Source organism: Sturnira hondurensis, unplaced genomic scaffold (genome assembly GCF_014824575.4).
Source record: "Sturnira hondurensis isolate 20B ecotype Veracruz unplaced genomic scaffold, ASM1482457v3 Scaffold0021214, whole genome shotgun sequence".
Classification (NCBI taxonomy): Eukaryota; Metazoa; Chordata; class Mammalia; order Chiroptera; family Phyllostomidae; genus Sturnira; species Sturnira hondurensis.
In genome coordinates, this window is record NW_028093845.1 from 6296785 (window position 1) to 6319368 (window position 22584).

At 44.1% G+C, this 22584-nt stretch overlaps 1 protein-coding gene across 3 annotated transcripts in view; it reads right to left on the reverse strand.

Moving 5' to 3' along the window:
- Positions 1 to 21591, reverse strand: part of MCUB (mitochondrial calcium uniporter dominant negative subunit beta) — a 96175-nt gene extending 74584 nt beyond the window's left edge. The window contains exon 1 of one of the 3 annotated variants that reach the window (XM_037031903.1): positions 21024 to 21583. In XM_037031903.1, the coding sequence (XP_036887798.1) occupies positions 21024 to 21119 (96 nt within the window). In that variant the 5' untranslated portion in view covers positions 21120 to 21583. Of the gene's footprint in view, positions 1 to 21023 lie in introns of all 3 variants that reach the window. The other 2 variants (XM_037031902.1, XM_037031904.1) reach the window with 2 other exon arrangements.
- Positions 21592 to 22584: the final 993 nt, after the last annotated feature.

The following is a 22584-nucleotide window of genomic DNA, read 5'->3' on the forward strand; positions in this document are numbered from 1 at the left end:
AGGAAGGTGGAAAACTGAGTTCTTCCTTATTACAGAGTCTGAGCGCGGTAACTCAGCCTCCAGCGTAGGCTATGGATTAGCTACCATTAGGCATGTCAAACGAAAGGAGGGCTGACTTCAGCAGCTGCTGGTATACCAAGGAAAACAATACTGAGAAATTTGACTTTGAAAAAATTAGCCTCTTCATTTAAAATGACTGAATAAAGTACCTGAAGTCTTAGCCCGAATTGGCAAGAGAATTCTGCAATTTTAGTTTTAGTGAATATGAATGTTTAAAGGAACAATAGGACCTGATTTCTGAGTGACTATCTGGCCGGGCCCTCCCCTCAAGGTGGCCTTTGACCCATTAGTCCCCAACTCTCTCCCCAACTCAGCCCAGCGTCCCTGCACCATCCTGTGCTTCCCCTGCACCCCCACATCTGCAAATACTCCTTTATATACAAACTCTCCTCTAATTACCCTTATCTGAGTGACCCACCTGTGTTCTGCTAGGACTCTGAATTACACTAGCAGTCTGGAAGAGTTCTCACATCATGCAATACCTTTACACTTTGAATACCTACTATCTGTTTTTCCTTGCAAATTTGATAGGTTAAAAATGGTAGTGATATCTATCGCATTGTTGTTTTTGCATTCTTTATCAATGACACTATTTTTCATGTGTTTATTAGGCATTTTTAGTTTCCTTTTCTGAGAATCACTTATGTTCTTTGCCCATTTTTCTACCAAGATCTTAGTGTTTTTTTTAGAAGTCTGAATGATCACATCCATGTATTTGTTATATGGATGAAAGGAACAAGCTTCTCCTTGACTTAGTTTAATTAAGCAAGAGTGAGATTTACTCGAAGGACAGGAACGTCTCTCACAGAGCCTAAACGGAAGGATCAGCGAAGCCTCGGGAACGGGCTAGAGCCAGGGAATGAAGACTCATATTGAGGTTGCAAAATCCTCTTGCTCCCTATTTCATTTCTCCTTTCCTGACACACTAGTATCCTTCTGCTTTATCACTACAAATGATTTGCAATGCTTCCTGGTCCACACGGTAGAAACCGGGGACTACCAATCAGCTCCAACTACACAACTCAACTCTGGAAAAGAGCCACCTGGAGAGACGGCAACCCTAGACCCAATTCCAAATCCCTAGGTCAGGGACAGCTGATGAAAGTCACGTCCCACTAAGATGGCCAACTTTTCTGTAACCGTGTGTTTAAGAGTAAAGTTACCCCCCAAAGCAAGATGACTAACAGACACCACAAAGGTGTTTTCTAAAGTTTTAAAACCAAGAACATCACTATGTTGAAATACAATAGTAATAGTTGTAATGGCCACTCTGGTGCCTATGAAAGACCTTTTCTACTGTCTAATAGCTTTAAATAAGCAGGATAATTATAAATATTAAGATACTTCATCCTGAAGCAGTTCCAAAGGTCCATTAAAGTAATATAATTTCTTCCCAAACGAGATCACACTTTGATATGTCCACATTAACGGCAAGCATAACAACAACTGTTGATCACAGTGCTTAGCCGCCGACACAAGCTCAGACTCACTAATTAAATGGTGGCACAACCCACTACACAGAATAACCAAAGGAGACCACCTGGATTCACTACAGTGTGAATTCCACATGGGGAGCACCTGTGTTTAAGCTCAGATGAACAACAATTACGAGGAGCACACCTGTGCCGCTTCCAGGCGAAGAAGCCTCACAGCAAACATTCTAACCCAAACCTTTACAGAAAGAAAATCACATAAATAATACTAGAACCTTTTGGCATCTCTGGGTCACACTGAAAGAAGAACAGCCGTCTCGGGCTACACATAAATACACTGCAACACATAATCACAACTAAAAATCTCATTATGTTTCAAGTAAATTTACGATTCTGTGTTGGGCCGCATTCATGGCCATCCTGAGCTGCGTGTGGCCCGTGGGACACCCCATGTTGGACTCCCCAAACAACCCAAAGTTTTTTCCTAGGGAGGCAGACAGTAGGGCATGGGCAGAAAGGGATGGACAGCAGTGGACTAGCTTTTAGCTGGCCGATCTGAGTTCATCGATCTCCAGACTTCAGCAGTGTCTGACTGTGGCGGATCAAAGGCTGTGTACCTAAGAGACCTCCCAGAACATGAAGTGAGGACAGGAACCTTAGGTCACCCCAGCTGACCTCCCACTTTTGATCTGGACCTGACCGAGGTCCCTATAACCCTACTTCAGCCCGCTTCCTGGTTTCTCAGTAATCCACCCCTGATCTTCCTATCTGTTCACTCTAACTTCCTCCTGTAAATCTCATATCTATTTTTTTTTTCAGATCTCTCTGACTTAGCTCTCCCAATCTGCATTGGATTCTCTCTTCCTGGAACATTCGAGTGCTGTTTCCCTGATTTCTGGTCTAGACTACATCACTATTTCAAAATGGCCACTCCTCCATCAGTGCCCTGCCAGTGTGGCCTCTGTCCCCATCCCACTGTGGCCGCCCCAGGCTGGCCGTGCTTATGAGCACAGCCACCACGTCCAAGTGCTGCACCGGTGCTGCCTCAGCCTTCCCGTGATGGTTATCATTTTACTGCCTGTGAGCTCCAAACTCACCCTTCCTGACTTTTCTGAGAAAGTGTGTCTGGGCCCGATGAATATTTTTCCTTTTCTGGCTGGCACTAGAGTTGTGTTAGTAGAGGATGCTGGAGAGACACTGAAGGAAGAAACAGTTCTGTGTTCCGGTTCCGGAGTTTTCACTGAGCAAGCTCCTACAGCACGGAGACTCTCCCAGTGCTTCTCCAGCTTCTGCCTCAGTTCTCCTAGTAACTTAAGAGTCCTGCATTTTAAGAAGTAGTCTACCCATTGGTGAATGGCCAGAATATATGCAGTTTCCTAAATAGAACAGTTCGTCAGGAGCCACGCTAGTGTTCCAGAAACCCAGCATTCACAGGTGGTGGCTTGTGGATCAACTGGAACTGCTGGATTCTTTGCACTTGACTAACCTTCGAGCTACAATCTACTCATCCTACTTTTTTTCTTCATCAAGGGAAACTTTGGCCCTGGCTGGGTGGCTAAGTTGGTTGGAGTGTCATCCATGCACCAAAAAGTTTAAGGTTTCATTCCCAGTCAGGACACATACCTAGGTTTCAGGTTGATACCAGGTCGGGGTACATACAGGAGGCAATCAATTGATGTTTCTCTTTCTCTCTCAAATCAGTAAACATATCCTTGGGTAAAGATTAAAAAGAGAGAGAGAGAGAGAAACCCTGCCTTCTGTAGCAATGCTCAATTGGTTTTCCTTTACTGCTCTTACAGCAATGGTGACACACACTTGCCAAGGCCAGGCTTAATCGGGTTCAGTATGGAATGAGAGTAATAAGCCTCCAGAAAAAGACAATTCCATAGGACCTAGCATGACCTTATTTGTTTTGACTGTACCAGGCCACACACAGATGCAGTTCATAATATCATACTGCATTCATATGAGTGATAATATTATATATTTCCAATTATATATAATTGAGTGGTACCACTCCCATTAGAGTGGTACTTCAGTACTCACTGTTAATTTTTCCAGAACTTGTGACAAATGTCGAAACCGACAAGTACTGAAAGATGAAGCATTTTCTCTTGCAGGGCAGCGTCATGACTCATACAAGTTCTAGCAAGTGTGACAAGTCCTGAGCAAGCTCCAAGTGCTGAAACATTTCTTTCCTCATCAAAATGTGACAAGTATGGGGTTTGATGAGTTCTGAAGCCAATGAATACTGAGGTATGACTATATATATATTTTATATATTACTATATATATAAAATAGCCCTGTTGACAACTCTTTCATTAAAGTCTTATTTATGTTTCATAGATAACTACATAGAGTGTCCAAGTTCAAGGAATGTACTTATGGCAATCTACTCATTCCATTATATAACACAACAATTATACTTAAGTACATGAAAAGCACTGGAGAGGAAAAAAATTCTAACATGTCAAAGTCAATCAAAGTTGTGCAGTCAAGACTGATCAATAGTGATATCCAAGCCTGACAAACTAAAATTTAAAAGCCTGTATATAAGACAAAAGGATTTGATTAGGGCACATTTTTTTCCTAAAGCAGAGTTAGCATTTTTTAAGCACTGTAAGTATCAATTTTAGATTTTCTTTTAAGACTGTATTTAAAATGCCACTAAATTCATACACTAGACACACATGATACTTTTTTGTGGTTTTTATTTTTTTAATATATTTTATTGATTATACCATTACAATTGTTCTATTTCCCTCTTCATTCCCCTCCACTCTGCACACCCCTCCCCCACCATTCCCCCCCTTTAGTTTATGTCCACGTGTCTCAAGTTCTTTAGATTCTATATTTCCCATACTATTCTTGCCCTCCTCCCTATCTTGTTTTTTCCTACCGTCTATGCTACTTATTCTCTGTATCTTCTCCCCCCTTCTCCTCCTCCCACTCCCCNAAGAATTCAAAAAAATGAGGAGAGGATTAGGAACCTCTAGGACATCTTTAAACACTCCACGTGATACTTTTTTAAGTACTACTTTGCTCCTTTAGCTATTAATCACTACAATTTCTCTAAAGGAAGTCCTTTCCTAGAACTACATCGTCAGCATCTTCTCTCAATAATACTTCTTTTCCTCCTGACCGGGTGTCATTGCATAAACTTGGCTGCAAATTCTAACTGAACCGTTAGAATTTATTTCTCTCTCTTCCACTGCTGAGAGTGTACAAGTGAGACCAGACCCCTTCCTAACAAGTTACAGCCGGAGGGCAGCACATAATGAGCCCAACAAGGAGTCAAATGTTCCTGTTCTAGCCCAAACTAAAAATGCCATGCTTTTACCATTTCCTTTTTAAATTTTCCAGAGGGAAATGAAGTTTCCCTGTTTCTCAATATCCACCGGCATGGAACACATATAAATGAAGCTCACTGGAGCCTTGGAGATTAAGTGGACGCAAAAGAGCAAAACTGTCCTGTGTCTGGCCAAAGGGACAGAGGCCGAAACAGCTGAAGTTCATTAAAGTCCACTAACTCTAAGTGACCAGGAAATAGCAAACCTCTCAGATGCACAATTCAAGACACTGGTGATCAGGATGCTCACAGAACTGGTTGATTTTAGCCACAAGTTAGAGGAACATATGAAGGCTAAACTAATTGAAATGAAGGGAAATGCACAGGAAACCAATAGTGATAGAAAGGAAACAGGGACTCAAATCAAGGGGGTGGACCAGAAGGAAGAAAGAAATGCCCAAACAGGAAAAAGTGAAGTTACAAGAATTCAAAAAAATGAGGAGAGGATTAGGAACCTCTAGGACATCTTTAAACACTCCACGTGATACTTTTTTAAGTACTACTTTGCTCCTTTAGCTATTAATCACTACAATTTCTCTAAAGGAAGTCCTTTCCTAGAACTACATCGTCAGCATCTTCTCTCAATAATACTTCTTTTCCTCCTGACCGGGTGTCATTGCATAAACTTGGCTGCAAATTCTAACTGAACCGTTAGAATTTATTTCTCTCTCTTCCACTGCTGAGAGTGTACAAGTGAGACCAGACCCCTTCCTAACAAGTTACAGCCGGAGGGCAGCACATAATGAGCCCAACAAGGAGTCAAATGTTCCTGTTCTAGCCCAAACTAAAAATGCCATGCTTTTACCATTTCCTTTTTAAATTTTCCAGAGGGAAATGAAGTTTCCCTGTTTCTCAATATCCACCGGCATGGAACACATATAAATGAAGCTCACTGGAGCCTTGGAGATTAAGTGGCCGCAAAAGAGCAAAACTGTCCTGTGTCTGGCCAAAGGGACAGAGGCCGAAACAGCTGAAGTTCATTAAAGTCCACTCCCCACTCTTCCACAGTAATTGGGTTTTAGCTGGAATGTGGCTCCCAGCTAGGACATCTCTGGGCCTCCTTGTAGCTAAATGTGGCCATCCGACACATTCAATGAAAGAGTCACTGGAACATTAGCAGGCAATGTGACGTGTTATAGGACTTCTAGGCCTAGCCTGTAACACCTTGTAAGCCTAAATGTACATTCTAGGCTCTTTTGACTTTGGAAGCCATATGCTGGAGAGGACAGAACTGGTCAGCTTGGGTCCCTCAGCGACTGTGTGGAGCAGAGTTGCTCCTGACCTGAAAAGGTCACCTCGGAACACTTTCCAAGAAAAAAAATACTGGCTTTAAAGAATATAGAAGTGTGATTATTGTTGAGTCTTTTGTTTCAGAGACATAGCTTACCCTAGCCAACAGAAATGCCTACTGAAAGAAATGCTTGTGCCAGGGCACTGCCTCTGGAACACTCCCTTCCCGAGTCTTCACCATCACCCACACTGTGTCACTGACTCATAGTGATTAGAACTCACCACAGGGTTCTGGTTGCTCTTCTGACTTTGGGCAGCAACTCACTACCTTAGTCCTAGCCTTCCCATTCTCTTCCTTCTTTCATACCTGCCAGGCACTATGGTCCCTTGGTCATGCCCTAATCTGCTGTATTCCTGAAACATCTTTATACCTTCCTCTTGTGTTTCCATTGTACCTGCTGTTGTTATTCCAGCTTCAGGCACAGTAACCATGGCTTCGTGACCGGTCCTTTGTGACTCACTTCTTATCCCCTTCTACGTACACTGTATTGCCAGTTCCAGATTCATCTTCTAAAACAGAATCCATTACTACCACCAAAATCTTGGTCCAGAGTCTACAGACTAGGGGTTGGCAAACTAGGGCCTACGAGCTAGATCTGGCCTACAGACATTTTTGCCTATCAATTTCCTTGGACCACACACATGCCCATGCATTTCTGTTCTCTATAATTGCTTCTGGACCTTTATGGGAGATGTTTACCAGCACCTGGTCTAGACCAACATCATTGCTCATAAAGATGGTGGCATCTACCTTCTTAGGCCTCATCATTTAGCACCACTATAAGCATCTGTATGGGCAGAGTAAGAAACACAAAGAACACTTCCAGTCAAGATGGTGGCATAAGTAAGTATGGCTTGCCTCTTTGCACAACCACATCAAAATTACAACTAAACTATACAACAACCATCACTCAGAACCATCAGAAATCGAGTTAATTAGAAGTCTGACAACTACAGAATTAAAAAAACCACAGCCATCCATACTGGTAGGAGGGGCAGAGACACAGAACGGGCTGGTCCCACAGCCGCATGTGGTGGAAAAAATTCAGGAGGGATATTTCTGGGGCAAGGAGTCCCAGTCCCACACCAGGCCCCTCAACCCAGGGTTCCAGGGCCAGGAAGGTTAGTCCCCAAAACTTCTGTCTGCAAAAACCAGCAGGGATTGAGTCAGTGGAAGAAACTGTTGGAGTCCCAAGCAGTTCCTCTTAAAGAACCCACACACCGACTTACTCAGACTCATTGCTTATGAGCTCCGGCACCAGGGTAGCAGCTTGAAAGGCACGAGTGGCATAAAGGGAGGAACTGAAGTGTCTGGCATCAAGGCATGAGCTGGGGGACAGCTTTCTCCCAGACAGAAAGGCAGGAAGAGGCTACTGTCCCTTTTCTAAACCCTCCCTCCATGAAGCCACAGAGCCAGCAGGTGGGTGCCATAACTGAGTCCCCATCAACCTGGCTAACAATTTGCCCTACCCTGGAGATCTCTGAGGCTCTGTCACACCCAACTTATGGGCCCACTCAAGCTATGAAAATTATCTTTTCCATATGAATGGCTGGTCTTGGCTCATGCTTTACAACTTCCTAAATCCTCTCAAACAAGCAACAGCTGGCCTCAGCAAGCCACCAGCTCCCACACCTCTTGCTAAGTGGCCCCAGTGCCAGCACTAGCAGCAGCCAACCTAGACTCACAGTTTGGCTTTTCCTGGGAATCTCAAAGCCCAGCACAAGTAGCAACCACCTCAGATTGCTTTATTGCTCAGGCAGGGTGGTCTCAGGCAGGGTGGTTCCAGGCAGAACACAGTGGGGACTGACATTGGCCTGCACTGCCCAGGAAACCCGAGAGCCCGTGGACCCAGTGGACAGCTACAGATCACATCAGAGCACCACCACCCTGGCCCTGCACAGCTGATCATCCTTGGAAGGCAGAAATTGGTGTAAGTGGTCACAGCCAACCCGTGCAGCTGACTGGACTGGGTAAATCCCTCGCACTGAGCTGCCAACAGCAATCAGGGATCAACTACAGGAGGAGGGAGTACTCAGCCCACAAGAAGGGTGCACCTTGAGTACCCAGCTTTGGTGATAGGGGAGGAGGCTGTGCCATTGGACCCTATAGGACACCTACTACATCAGGCCACACTACCAAGACACAGTGTCATAGCAGCTCTACCTAATACACAGAAACAAATACAAGGAGGCTGCCAAAATGAGGAGACAAAGAAACATGGGCCAAATGAAACAGAATAAAACTCCAGAAAAAGAACTAGACAAAATGGACACAAGCAATCTATCAGATGCAGAGTTCAAAATACTGTTACAAGAATGCTCAATGAACTTAGTGAGGATCTCAACACCATGAAAAGACCCAGTCAGAAATGAAGGATTCATAAATTGAAATAAAGAACAATTTACAGTGAATCAACAGTAGAGTGGATAAAGCTGAGAATCAAATCAATTTGGAACACAAGGAAGCAAAAAACAACCAATCAGAACAACTAGAAAAAAGAATCCATAAGAACAAGAATAGTGTAAGAAGCCTATGGGACAACTTCAAGCTTTCCAACATTTGCATCACAGGAGTACCAGAAGGAGAAGAAAAAGAGCAAGAAATTGGAAATTCGTTTGAAAAAATAATGAAAGAAAACTCCCCTAACTTAGTGTAGGAAATAGACATGCAATTCACAGAGTCCCAAATGAGATGGATGCAAGGAGGCCCACTCCAAGACATCTCATAGTTAAAGTGCCAAGGGTTAAAGATAAAGAATCTTAAAATCAGCAAGAAAAAAGCAGTTCGTTACATACAGGGGAATTCCCTGTCAGCTAATTTCCCTGTCAATTAGCTGATAAAATGATCAGCTAATTTCTCGAAAGAAACTTTGTAGGCTAGAAAGGTTTAGCAAGAAATGTTCAAAGTCATGAAAAGCAGAGACCTACAGCCAAGATTGCTTACCCAGCAAAGATATCACTTAGAATCAAAGGCATGATTAATAACTTCCCAGATAAGAAAAAACTAAAGGAGTTCATCATTACCAAATTATTGTTATATAAAATGTTAAAAGGAGTTATTTAAGAAAAAGAAGATCAAAACTATGAACAAAATGGCTTATAAATACATATCCATCAACAATTGAATCTAAACAACAGACTAAGCAAACAAGAAGAACAGAAATAGAATCACGGATATGCACAGCGTTTTGATGGCTGCCAGATAGGTGGGGGTATGGGAGAATGAGTGATGAGGTCAGGGGATTAATGAATACAAATAGGTAGTTACAGAATAGCCATGGGGATGTAAAGTGCAGTACAGGAAATGGAGTAGCCAAAGAACTCATTCCCATCCCCCGTGGACCTGACCGAGAGTGTGGGGATTGCCTGAGGGAGTCGGTGGTGCTGGGTGGAGGGTGACAAAGGGGGACTAATTGGGACAACTATAATAGCATATCAATAAAATATAATTTAAAAAACAGAAACACAAACACATAATATGCCTGAAAATATAACAGATATAAGACACCTGCATGTCAGAAGTTAGGAGAATACATGGGGGAGGCCGGCATGCTGGTGAGATCGAAACACAAAAAGCCCTGATACAAGGGAGAGTGTACGGCTACCAAATGAAGAGTAAAATGAATGAAGTATACACACGGATGTAGGGAGGAAATATGATTTCTATCTAGTAATCAGGAAAGCATTTATTTATGATTTATTTGTTTATTTATTTATTTATTTATTTGAATTGACCAGGAAGTGGTCAATTCAAAGCTAGACTTTAACTGGAAACAGAATTGGTGGGTGACAAGTGGAGGCAGCAGGAGGTAAACCGTTATGCTCTGCAAAGCACACTACGGCCACGTATCGGCTGTTCCATGCACATGGTTTCTGTCGTACCGCTTTCTGAGAACCTCCCACAGCATCCGTGTCCTAAGGTCTCTGCTCTTCCGCTTTAACCTCTCCAGTCAGAGACTTTTGGTTGGGTTGGTCCTCCACTTGACATAATAAGGGACAAGCCAAGCTGCTTTTAAAGAGACCTGAAGCCCTAACCAGTGTGACTCCATTGGTTGGGCGTCACCCCACAAAGCCAAAAGTCGCCAGTGCGATTCCTGGTGAGATCACATGCCTGGAGTGCGGGTTCAGTCCCCGGTTGGGGTGTGTACCAGAGGCAACAGACCAACATTTCTCTCACATCTATGTTTCTTACCTTCTCTCTCTCCCTTCCTCTCTCTCTAAAAATAAATAAATAAAATCTAAAAAAATAACGAGAGAGAGAGACCTAAAAATACATGGGTCTCAAATAAGAGATATGTTTGCTTTTCTAATAGGTAGGCAGTTGAGGGCAAGTAAGACACAGTAAGGTCACCCAGGGATCTGGGGACCTCCTATCTAGTTGTCCCACCCTCCCCCACAGGGTTGTATGCCCCTGCAGGGTCCAGCTGGCTCACTTCTTCCACACGTGTATTCCAGCCCACGGGAGGGAGAAAGGGGTGCAAGGGAGAAATGGGGTTCCTAATTTAGGACATAAACTAAAAGTTGCACTTCCATACTGGGGAGGATTATCCAGGACGTGGTCACATGGTGGCTGCGAAGAAGGCTGAAGAATGTTGCTACAACACACCAGGGCCGGAATACTAGTTACGCCTCAGAAAGTAAGGCTGGACCTAACAGGAGTCCATGTCTTTCAACATAATCCATTCCCAATCTAATTTGTTAATGTAATGTCTCCCAAATTGTATTATGTGGCCACTTCTCTGGGTGAAGTTACTAGCAATGCTTTAGAATAAAAAAGGACTGTGATCAACCTTTCTCACTCTCAGACTGTACCAATGCCCATGAGTCCTCGAAGTCTGTAGTGAAGAAATCCATTTAATTTGGTGTGGCTTAGTCCAGAATTATTCAAACTAGTAAGAACAGAGATTTTGGGTTTTTTTCTAGAAATAATTCTTTACAGGATAATAGTTTGTGACAGAGTTTAATTCAATAAACATAAGTCCTGTAAGATTTTAAGACACTGTCTTTCAAAAATTCCAACCCAAGTCAGACCAAAGCGTGCCCTTCACAGGGAACACTTCGTGCAGGCTGACCAGACTGATCAGGGTTCTTACCAGACCCCCAGCTCCGCTTCGGGCTCCACTCTGTGTGCTTGGGCCCAATATTCCCACTGAAATATGTCTGCTAAACTGTTAGCTTGCTCTCAGAGCTTGGCTGAAATCTCACCTCTTCCAACTCTTCCAACGTAAAATAATGTTCTTTCCCTGAATCCTTTTAGTATTTATTGCCTCTGATATTTATTTGACCCCCACAAGCCAACTGGAAACAAGCTTTCAGTCTTAGTGTGAGCCGCCACAATTCCTCCACTGGAATCTCAGGTTTAGATAAAAGGCAAAACCCCAGCTGCAGGCCCAGAAACACAGCAAAACCACACAAGAGATACCATGGCTGGCATCAGGACCAGCTGCACCAACTAATGACCACCCCCTCCACTCTGCCCTGGTGCGAATCAATCAGTAGAGAGTGCAACCCAGAAAGGACACAACTAGAAGGCTGATGAATACTCTATTGGGATCCTCCCGAGACCTCCAAATAAAGACCCTCAAAATGGAGGCCCCAGCCTGGCTCTCTTTGGAGCACGCTCCCTTTCTCTCCCCTTCCCCGAGGTGCATTTTCCGTGCCCCTCTCTTTCCTAAGCTCCAAGAGCCCTTCTTCTGCCTCTGTAACTTGTTTCCTAAGCTCGTTTCTTCTATGGCTCACCTCTCTGTGACTTTCTAAACAAATTTTCCATTATTACAAAAAAAAGGCAAACCCACCCTTGGGGAAAGAAAACCGTGGGCAATTAAAGTGTCACAGACTAGGACTTGGCTATGAAGAACCAAAAGCATGAGAAGTGGTATCCACATGGGAAAGTAGACCAACCTAATCAGGGTGAGAAGAGAAGACCAACTTCCCATCAAACCATTTTTAGGAATCAACCTGGAACCAGCTCTCGGAGTTGGTGGGGGTGGCAGCAGCACTCGTAACACCCAAGGCTCAGGTAGCAGCTGGAACCTCCCTTACCATCCTGCTTATCCATTTTGCCCCCAAAACTCGAAATATTGGCACAACGGCCACAGGCCCTGCTGAGCCTTACAGATTTTTAAGAAGTCCCTATTCACATTCAAAAGCCTCAGATTTTAGGCTGTAAAAGTAAAACAAATAAATGACAAACTCTATATGGGGTTACTTATCCAGTAACCATTCAATCTTATTCAACAAATTTTGCTGTACATCCTCCTTAAGGGCCGCCCTTGACCCGTTCCCAAGCACTGGGGCACCAACAGGTGATCATTTCACTGACAGCCACTGCGTCACCCAAAGGAAAGTACCTCTGCTTCTGGATAGTAATAGGGGCATTAGTACAGGAAAAGCCCCGTGTTTCTAATCAAAATGCATATTCCCTTTGTGGGGCAGGGCTGTATTTTACAAGGGGTTAACTTTATATTTTGCCCAGAAGTTGTATGTTACAAATAAGTCTTTTTATAATTGATTTTTAAAATGTCCTGAATTATTTAGGTTTTAATGATTAAGCTTTCAGTACTAACAGATAATTTTTGGCAATCACAAAACAGCACTTCACAAATGTAAAACCGGTATGATCTAATGCTCTGAGAGCGCCATTTAGCCAGCCCTGTCTGTGGAGACAGTGTTGCCTTCCCCTGTAATCATCCTGAATCAACACCGCACTTCAGAACAGATGAGGAGGTACCCATCCAACGGGCCGACCTTACAGAATCCATTTCTTTACATTCTGTTAGTTGCGTATTCCAAAAATCCTGATGTGGAAGTATAGCAATTAACCAAAATGTGATTTAAGATTACTGTTTTCTTTTCATGAAAAATGCAATATGTATACAGGTGATTTTGGTTAACTTTTTGAAAAATCTCCAATTATTCAAGGCTCACATCATAAAAAGCAGATTAAAAGGCTTTAGGTGATCCCCTGGCTAGATTAAGTGGGAGAGAGGAAACTGAGAAGGTAAGACCTGAAGAGAACACACCACTGAGGAAGTTTATATAATATTTGAGCCTTCATCATCCATTCATTCATTCACTCCCCTACCTGACAAGCTTTTCTTATGCACTGGCTGTGGTAGGGCAGAGGCCATCGGAGAAGAGGAAAATAGCGCTGGGAGAATCGGGGGTGGGGGATCACAGAAGCACGGCTAACTATAATGCATGGTGAAATGAGGTGAGTGGTGAAGTGCTGTGGGCGTGAAAAAGAACGTGCAACTCCTGCTGGCTGAAACCTACACAGACCTCCTCAAAACTGGGGTGGGGTGGGGTGGGTGAGGGTGAGTGGGCACTGGAACTGAGCCTCAGAGCAAGAATAGAATTCAAGAGGGTGACCGAAAGGAGACAACGCCACCTGGGAACACAGTAAACACTAAGCAGAAGGGGTGACAATACATGACCAGCCACAGGAAGGAGTATCAGTCCAGCAGGGCTGACTGTGGGCTGCAGAAGGCATGGGACAGAAAGTGTGCCTGGAGGGCTGAGGCCGGAATGCTGAAACATTGTGAAAGCAGAATTACAGAAAGGAGTTATCAGACTGTAAAATGGTACAAGCATATCCTCTAGCAAGGCCTTAGTCAGCCAATGCTGTGTTGATCTGTTTGTGAAACATTTTCTAAAAGTAGTTTTTTCCAGGTTTATGGTCACATTACTGTCAGTCTCTCTAATAAAAATGGGTGCTTCTATTCTAGCTGCATTACCAGCAGAAAGAACAGTTATTTATTAACACTTTTTAAAATCCCCTCTTTAAGTACTCTACACAGACTAAGAGGAAAACGCTATACCAAAGGCAAACAAAATGTTTGGCAAAAAAGACGCCAAATGTGAACATGAACACACCTACAAACACACAAAGAGGAAAATAACAGGGATTTGTCAAAAAGAATGACACCTGCTTCCTTCCTCCAGCCACATTCACGACATTTATTATTCATTGTTATGCCTATGAGGTTGAAAATAAGCTAATTCATCTTTAGGTCCCAAAACTGTGACGTGAGCAGTGCATTCATTATAAAAATATTCCTTCCACATCTCTCAACAATAGCTGAGAGTTCTCAGAGGAGTTGAATATAATAGGATCACCACCCGTGTCTCTGGCAGTTGTACAAACCAAGTCACCTACTCAATCTTAATATCTTAAAATTCATACTGTGGGCTGATCCTTGTCAAGGCTGAAGACTTCTCTCCCTAAAATTTGACACAATATACTTTGCACACCTGTCAGTTTCTTGATATGAGCTTTAATGTTTTATCTCACTTTTTGTTTCTGCTCACAGGCTACAGATATTTCAACTGTGATTCCATCTCTTGCCTTATTTTTCACAGGTCCCTATTTCTTGCCCTCAAATCTATTCAGAGAAATTCTTTTCAGTGGACAGTGTTTATAGCGCAGGTTTCATACCCCATCTCTCAGCAATATTCTAAATTCCAGACAAAAATCTAATTACTTATCCCCAAAAGAGCTGCCAAACAAAAGCTTAGACCTGTAACTAAGGTAAAAAATAATTTAAAATCAAATAACACCATTTTTGAGTTAACAAAATACTGTAGGAAACTCTCAGAATAAAGCAATTTACAGGCCCTGGCCGTTGTCCCAAACTATATTTTAACTCAGGTGGGGATCGCAGAAACAGGAAGATTTAGGGCAGGTAAGGGTAGTAAGAAGGAGAAAAGGAGGGTGAGAGGGGAGTGAACAACTTCAGTACCATCACATTTCCTTTAGAGAGCCAGCATCAAAATTAAATTCTCACAGCAATTCAATTCAGTGCAATCAATACTGGGCACTTTCAGCCCTGGCTGGTGTAGCTCAGTGGATTGAGCGAGGGCCTGCGAACCACATGATCATGGTTCAATCCCCAGTCAGGGCACATGCCTGGGTTGCAGGCCAGTTCCCAGCAGGGGACACACCAGAGGCAACCATACACTGATATTTCTCTCTCTCTCCTTCCTTTCCCCTCTAAAAATAAATAAATAAAATCTTAAAAAAATACTGGACACTTTCTATGGGCAAAGCAACAAGGAAACTACTTGAACAAGAAAGAGATGGGTTTTCCACACTTTGACCCACAACTACTTAGAATGTGTTTGTTCAAACACCAAAGAACTGACTTTTAAAATGTCTTAAAATCTTATTCATGTATCACTGTTTCCCATTAAAACATGATTACAGAAAACTGGAAGATGACTCAAATCGAGAGAAAAATGAGAGCAGAGTAGATGAAACCGGAAGTATGGCAAACACATTAAATGCATATCATAAGGTTTCTCACAATTTTTAGAAGATGCGTCTAAAATTTGACCCCCGATCTTCCTGGCAGCAAGTGCAGAGAGAGAACACCATTGGCTACGCACTTCACTGTCTGGACAAGAAAGCCTACATTCGCTCAGGAGAAACTCAGCGATTCTGATACTAGACAGCAATTTGTGCCACGAGTAATTTTAAAGGGTATCTCTTAACTGTCCCGTTTCACAGGGCTGTTTCCTAGAAGGGATGATGATGTGGAAAATTCGGTGAAAACATTTGGGGGGAGGCCAATACTACACCGTCTAAATACACAGCTCAGAGAACAGAGAGCTGGTATGTTTTGAAACCCAGGAAAATTAATACTGTGGTAAATTAAACAGGATCAAGAAAGAAGACAGTGCTAGAATATGTCTTATATAATGCGGTTTTATTATACATCGGTATGCAACCTGCAGGCTAGCTCCAATGTCACAGTTATGTCACGGTGTTAGGACTCCAATGCTAGGAATCAGCAACATTTCCCAGACGGAAACACTGATAACAACAAGAGGTAATGTTAGAGTGAAACTCAATCTATTCTGCTATGATCTGCTCACCCAATCAAATAAATTTTTATTTATTTTAAAAGAAAAAAGTGGCCCTGGCTGGCGTAGCTCAGTGGATTGAGCACAGGCCTGCGAACCAGAGGATTGTGGTTCAATTCCCAGTCAGGGCACATGCCTGGGTTGCAGGCCAGTTCCCTGCAGGCCAACTCCTAGCAGGGGACGCAGGAAAGGCAACCATACATTGATGTCTCTCTCCCTCTCTACTTCCCCTCTAAAGATAAATTAATTAATTAATTAAATTAAAAAAAAAGTCTACGGCCATACCACCCTGAACGCGCCCGATCTCGTCTAAAAGAAAAAAGTTACTACGATCACTAGGTAAAACTGCCACTCTGCTGATCATCTAAGATCATAAAAGAGGATTTTTCAGCCATTAAGAGAACCAATCTGCCCTGGCTGGCGTAGCTCAGTGGATTGAGCGCGGGCCTGCGAACCACTCGATCGCAGTTCGATTCCCAGTCAGGGCACATGCCTGGGTTGCAGGCCAGTTCCCAGTGAGGGACTCATGAGAGGCAACCATACATTGATACTTCTCTCCTTCTCTCCTCCCCTTCCCCTCTAAAGATAAATAAATAAAATCTTAAAAAAAAAAAGAGAGAACCAATCTGACACAGACAATATTGTATTCAATAGCATACTTATATCTCCTGGCAAAATAACAAAATGGCAATTTCATACATAGAAAAGGCTTTTGAGACCAATTAGACAAGTGCCTTTCTTTTCTTTTTTTAAATTTTTTATTGTTCGCTTATAGTTGACTTACACAATACTGTATTAGTTCCAGTGATTAGACCTTACGTTACGTATGAAGTGGTCATCCCAATGGATCTTGAACCCGTCTGACACCATACACAGTTATCAGAATATTATTGACTACATTCCCTGTGCTGTAGTTTACACCCCCAGGACTAGGCTGTTACTACCACTTTGTACTTCTTAATCCCTTGTCCTTTTTACACATCCCCCCCAAGCCCCTCCCATCTGGCAACCATCAAAATGTTCTCTGTATCTATGAGTCTGTTTGTGTTCTGTTTGTTCATTTATTTTGTTTTTAGATTCAACTGTTGATAGATACATATTTATTGCCATTTTTATTGTTCATATTTTAGATTTTTTCTTTTCTTCTTCTTAAGGAAGACCCTTTAACATTTCACACAACACTGGTTTGGTGGTGATGAACTCTAACTTTTTCTTGTCTGGGAAGCTCTTTATCTGTCCTCTAAGTCTAAATGAGTTTTGCTGGGTAGAGAATCTTAGTGGTAGGTCTTTGCTTTTCATCTCATTGAATATTTCATGCTGGGCTTGGCAGTGCCCAAGTGAGGCCAAGCTGAGAACCAAGGCCACCTGCTGCCAGTACCAGGCCTAGAGCCACCGAAGGAGAGGTATGGGGCATGCCGATGCCAGGTGCTGCTTGTTTGAAAAATTTTAGGGCACAGGTGGCAAACACAAGGCCTGAGGGCCAAATCCAGCCCTCCACCTTGTTTTATTGGCCCGACACCTTGTTTCTACCCAGTGGCAGCACTGAGCTCCTTGCCCCTAGTTAAGGAGTAGTTATATTTATACAGTCCTAAAATTACATTCAGCCCTTTGAAGGCAACGGAAAGGCTGATGTGGCCCCTGGTGAGAATGAGTTTGACACCCTGTTTTAGGGAAGTACGAAGCATGAGCCAAGGCAAGCCATTTGTATGGAAAAACTACTTGAAACATCTTGGGTAGACCTGCAAGTTGGTGGAGTGGGGTCTCAGGGAATCACCAGCTCAGAGAAAAACATTATAGCCAGGTTGATGGAGACTCAGATACGGTGTCCGCCTGCCAGCTCTGTGCAGCAAGGTCTCAGAAAAGAACAATGACCTCTGCCAGCACACCTGTCTGGGAGGAAGCTGCCCCTCCAGACTCTTACCTTGATGACAGACACTTCATTTCTTCCCTGTGTGTCCCGTGCTTTTTTGATCTTTTGCCCCAAGTACTGATGCTCAGAGAGAGGGGCTCTGAGTCAAAGTCTATGCGTGGGCCCTTTAAGATAAGCTGCCTGGGACTCTAGCCCTTCATCTCACTCAGCCACAATGCCCGATGGCTTTTACGGCCTGAAGCTATGGGGACTTCCCTTCCTGGCACTGGAACCCTGGGCTGGGAGCCTGTCATGAGGCTGGATCCCTTTCCTCCTCAAAGGGACCTCCAGAGCCGAGATATCCCTCCCAATTTTTATTTGCACACATGGGTATGCAACCAGCCATTTCGCATCTCCACCCCTCCTACCAGTCTTAATGTGGCTTCTCCTTTATACCCTTAGAGCTGTAGGCCTTCTGTTCAGCTAGATTTCAGGGAGTTCTCAATGACAGCTGATCTGTAGTTTAGTCATAATTTTGACCAGATCCCTTTGTTTTCAAATTAGGCCCAAAAAGAATGAATGGCTTGGCTAGGTTCACAGAGCTAAGCGGTGGTGGGGCCAGTCTGCACCTCAGTGTCCCAATTAGATTAACACCAACTAACTTAAATGCTCATTTCTCTTCTGTGATGTAAACACATTTAGTTCATATGGCTTTTAAATCAACTAATGTTAGCTTCAGGTTTTCTACCTTAAGTCTCATAGGTACCTCATTCAACAAATACTTATCTACCAAGATACCAAACGGTTTCCCAGCTTAGTTTGCTGCAAAACAGCACTAATACTGTTAAACTTCAATAAACAGTAAGGCATAAAACAAAACAAAAAACCTACTACTCATACCTAAGTATTAGGAGGATGGTAATGTTTAATATTTAATAAACAAGTCTGTCTAGAATTACTTTGAGGCCACAGTATCAAATGTCTTTTCTATAGTGTAAGTATAATCACCAATATATGACCAATCACTCCCCTCAGGAGAGAGACACAATATGCCAGTTACAAGCACTAGACAGAATGGTAGGAAAGTGTCACACAAGAGTGACATGTCTATGCAATTCAAAAGATGAAAACAATTTGTGAATTAACATTTGGTGGTGGGACCTAAAACAATACATGATTTGTTTCTAGAAGTTTAAAAAGGCACACTTAATACTTAAACTTCTCTGCAAAGTACACTTGATTGTTTTAAGTTTTTAACAGAGTTTATGTAGGGACTCAAATGTTATATGGGGTACTTGAAATCCTATCAGGGAGTTTCTCAAACTACACAGGAAAAAACCGAAATTAAGAAAGGTGTAGTCAGGCCAGGGTTTTCTATGGGAAAGCATTCACCAGGTGCCATAACCACTCACAGCTGAGCCCTGGAGGATGGGAAAACCAGCAGGAGCCACAGATTACCCTGACAACCTTGCTGACAAGCACAGGTGCTACCACCAAATAGTGACCATGGACACTAGGCCAGCCTTGGCCAAATGTAATACAACATGTTCCTGCTCTCTTGTGCTCCAGATGCAATTCGCTCTTTAAACTGCAATTTTGCTACACTAACAAATCAATTTCAAACTTCCCCCCAACAACAACAACAAAAAAACCACTGGCGTATTTAGCATATGAAGGATGAAAACTGTACATTTTTCAAAATTACTAAATTCCTATAAGGCACACTCAATTTCAGAAAAGGCCAAATATAATAGGGAATACTCACTTGAGATACTATTAATGACAACTCATTGCAAGCTGTTGGGTTGCAAACATCACTGGTCTTTCCCCCCTGCTGAATGTCCTAGATGCACCATCAGGCAGGAAATGGGGGGGGGGGCGGACTGATCATTTGAGAGAGGGCAGTTGGGGGTTCCATGAAAATTCTACTCAAAATGTTAGATGTAATAAAAATCAAATCATTCATTTATGTTTAAATAGTGCATGGTGAAGGGTATTCCTTGTATTGTGTTGTTTTACTGTTTGGTATGTCTTTGACTGTCAAGCGCTACACTTAAAAAAGTACAATTTACAAAGTGGAAAAGCCTATCTCTCCAATTACCCTATTAAATCTACCATTTTACATTTTAAGGAGTTAGCCCCCTTTCCTAGGTGTTAGTTACATAATACTACTCTTACTCTCTTTCGAACATAGGGAAGGCATTTTAAAAATGCAATGAAATATTTCCTGCATCAATCCAATCTCTGAAGCCCTGAGATAGCTGCAGGGAAAAAATAAACAGGAAGTGAAAGTGAAAAGACTATGGCATTGCTTTCTGCTTTTCTTTCAAACTGCACAGCTAAAAAGATAAAAAATATTTTTCGCTTTGACAACTGAAACTAATTAGCGGGTGGGGGGTGGGTTACAAACTACAACTCAGAAACTACGCCCTTCGGAACCACACACGTAGAAGGCTCTTTTTGAAAAGCTGTCTTTACATAGTGGGCTGAGGTCGGGCTCCTTCTCACAGCCCCAGTGACACACAGCACTGCCCCCTGCTTCCTGTGTCTTTTTCAGTGCGCATCCACTCTCCTCCCTCCTCCAAGCAGTGGTCCACGCAGTCCATGGGGCCATTGTGTCAGGCCAACTGTTACTCACAGCACACGCTCATGATTCACCCCACTCGGCTCTGAAGCAAACGCGAGTTATTCTTCCCTCTTCCAGGGAGGGGAGGGGCTCACGGTTCTCAGGATGGAAACGTCACTCCGACCACAGTCCACACTCTAGCAGTCAGTCGTCTGGGCTTCAACGTTAGCACCCTCGGGCACCGACCACCGCGCCGGAGGCACGGCGGGCTCTGAAACTTAACTCCGGATCACTGCCTGGACACGAAGAAACCGCCTCCCGGGGTATTTTGCTTTCCCAGGGCCGCACGCTCCAGGGTCCCCGCATCTGGACCAGGCCGAGGTGAAGACCCGCGCGCCTCCGGAGACTCTGGCCTTTCCTGACGTCTGCCCCGGGCGCGACCCCGGCCCTGCATCTGCTGCCCCGGGACCACTGTCGGCTCCTCCAGCGCGCGAAAACGAAGTGAACTTCCCGGTCACTCAGCTTCCATTCTACAGAAGTGGCCTCCCAACAAACTTTTCCAGCCGCCGCCCCTGCCCCCGAGACCCCCGCCGTGGAGCCCGCTGTCTTACCTGGGACGTCAGCGGCCGCGGCCCCGAGCGGCCGGAGGTGTAGAGAGCCAAGGGCCGCCGCGGGCGCCAGGACCTGGAGCACCTTAGGAGCATCATCCTGACCTCGCGGGACTCCCTCCAGATCCGCGGGCCTTTTCGGCGTGGGGGCTGCAGCGAGCTCGCCGCAGGCGCCCCGCCTCGTCCCGCGTCTCCCGCCTCCCCGCTCCCCGCCCGGAGCTGGCTGGGCGGGCTGGAGGAGGGTGTGCCGCTCTTCCACTTCTCGTCTGTGCGCACACCCCAGCGCGAGACTGTTTTCTCTCCTCCGACAAAAAAAAAAAAAAAGTGGGGAGGGGGAAGAGAAAGAGCGCGAGGACTAAGCGCCTTACGCACCGCAGGTTTCCAGGGCGGCGCGCCGCGGAGCAGCCTCCCCTCCGCCCGCGGAAGCCCCTGCAAGGGGCAGTGACAGCCGGCCGCCCGCACCTGGGGAGCGGGAGAGCTCGAAGTCGGAGCTCGCTGGGAACTTGGTGCTCTGAGAGGGGCCCTTCAGCTCTGGCCACTTAGCTCAGTCGGTTAGAGCGTCCTCCTTCGGGATGCGCCGACGTTGCGTGTTGATCCCCAGTCAGGGTACATACAAGGGTCAACCAGGGAACGCCTGGGTGGAACAGCAAATCGAGGTTTCTCTCTGCCTCTATATGTCTCTGTTTCTTTCTCAAATCAATAACTACTGAAAAAAAAAATTTTAAAGGTGAAAAAAGGGCGGGGCATATCGGAGGTCTGTCTGGAGGTTGGGCCCCCGGGCCGCTGGCGGATCTCTGCTACTAGTGACCGCGGGGATCAATGGACCCTAAGCCCATCTCTGTGAGGCCCATCTCTGCCTGGCCTGAGGTGTCGTACTCGCCAGATGGTGGCCAGATGGTGGCTCCTTGGGACCGTCCCACAACCTAACTGGCTTCTCTTTTGAAGCATGCTTTTAATTGTTAAAGAACTGAAACTTAGTCTTCCCAACACTTGGAAAATATGCTTTGTTTTAGAGACTTTTTTTTTTTTTACAGATTCTCGCCTGAGCAGATGTTTCCATTGATTTTAGAGAGGAAGAGAGGAGAGAGAGAGAGAGAGAAATGCCCACGTGAGAAAGTAACCTCGGTGACGCGTAGAAACTGCAACCCAGGTATGTGCCCTGACTGAAATGGAATCCAGGACCTTTTGGGATACCGAAGGAAGCTCCAGCCAACAGAGACACTTGGCCAGGGCGTCTTGAAGACTTTTTGTTCATGAAAACAAATAAGCATCAATCATAAATAAGAACAACCTAATCCAAGTCATCACGTAGTTTACTTACAGTAAGTTGTTACATAAAACACACGAGGCCTGATTATAATTGAATTTCAGATCAACACCTAATAAAATTTTTTTAGTGTAAGTATGTCCCAAATATTGAATGGGTCACACTCATTTTGAAAAGAAATATGAAATATTTGGGATATACTTACACTAAATTATTTGTTGTTTATCTGTAATTCAAAGCTGACAAACACTGGAACAAGTAGCAAATCTCTCCTGACGATGATCTCTTTCTTTATTG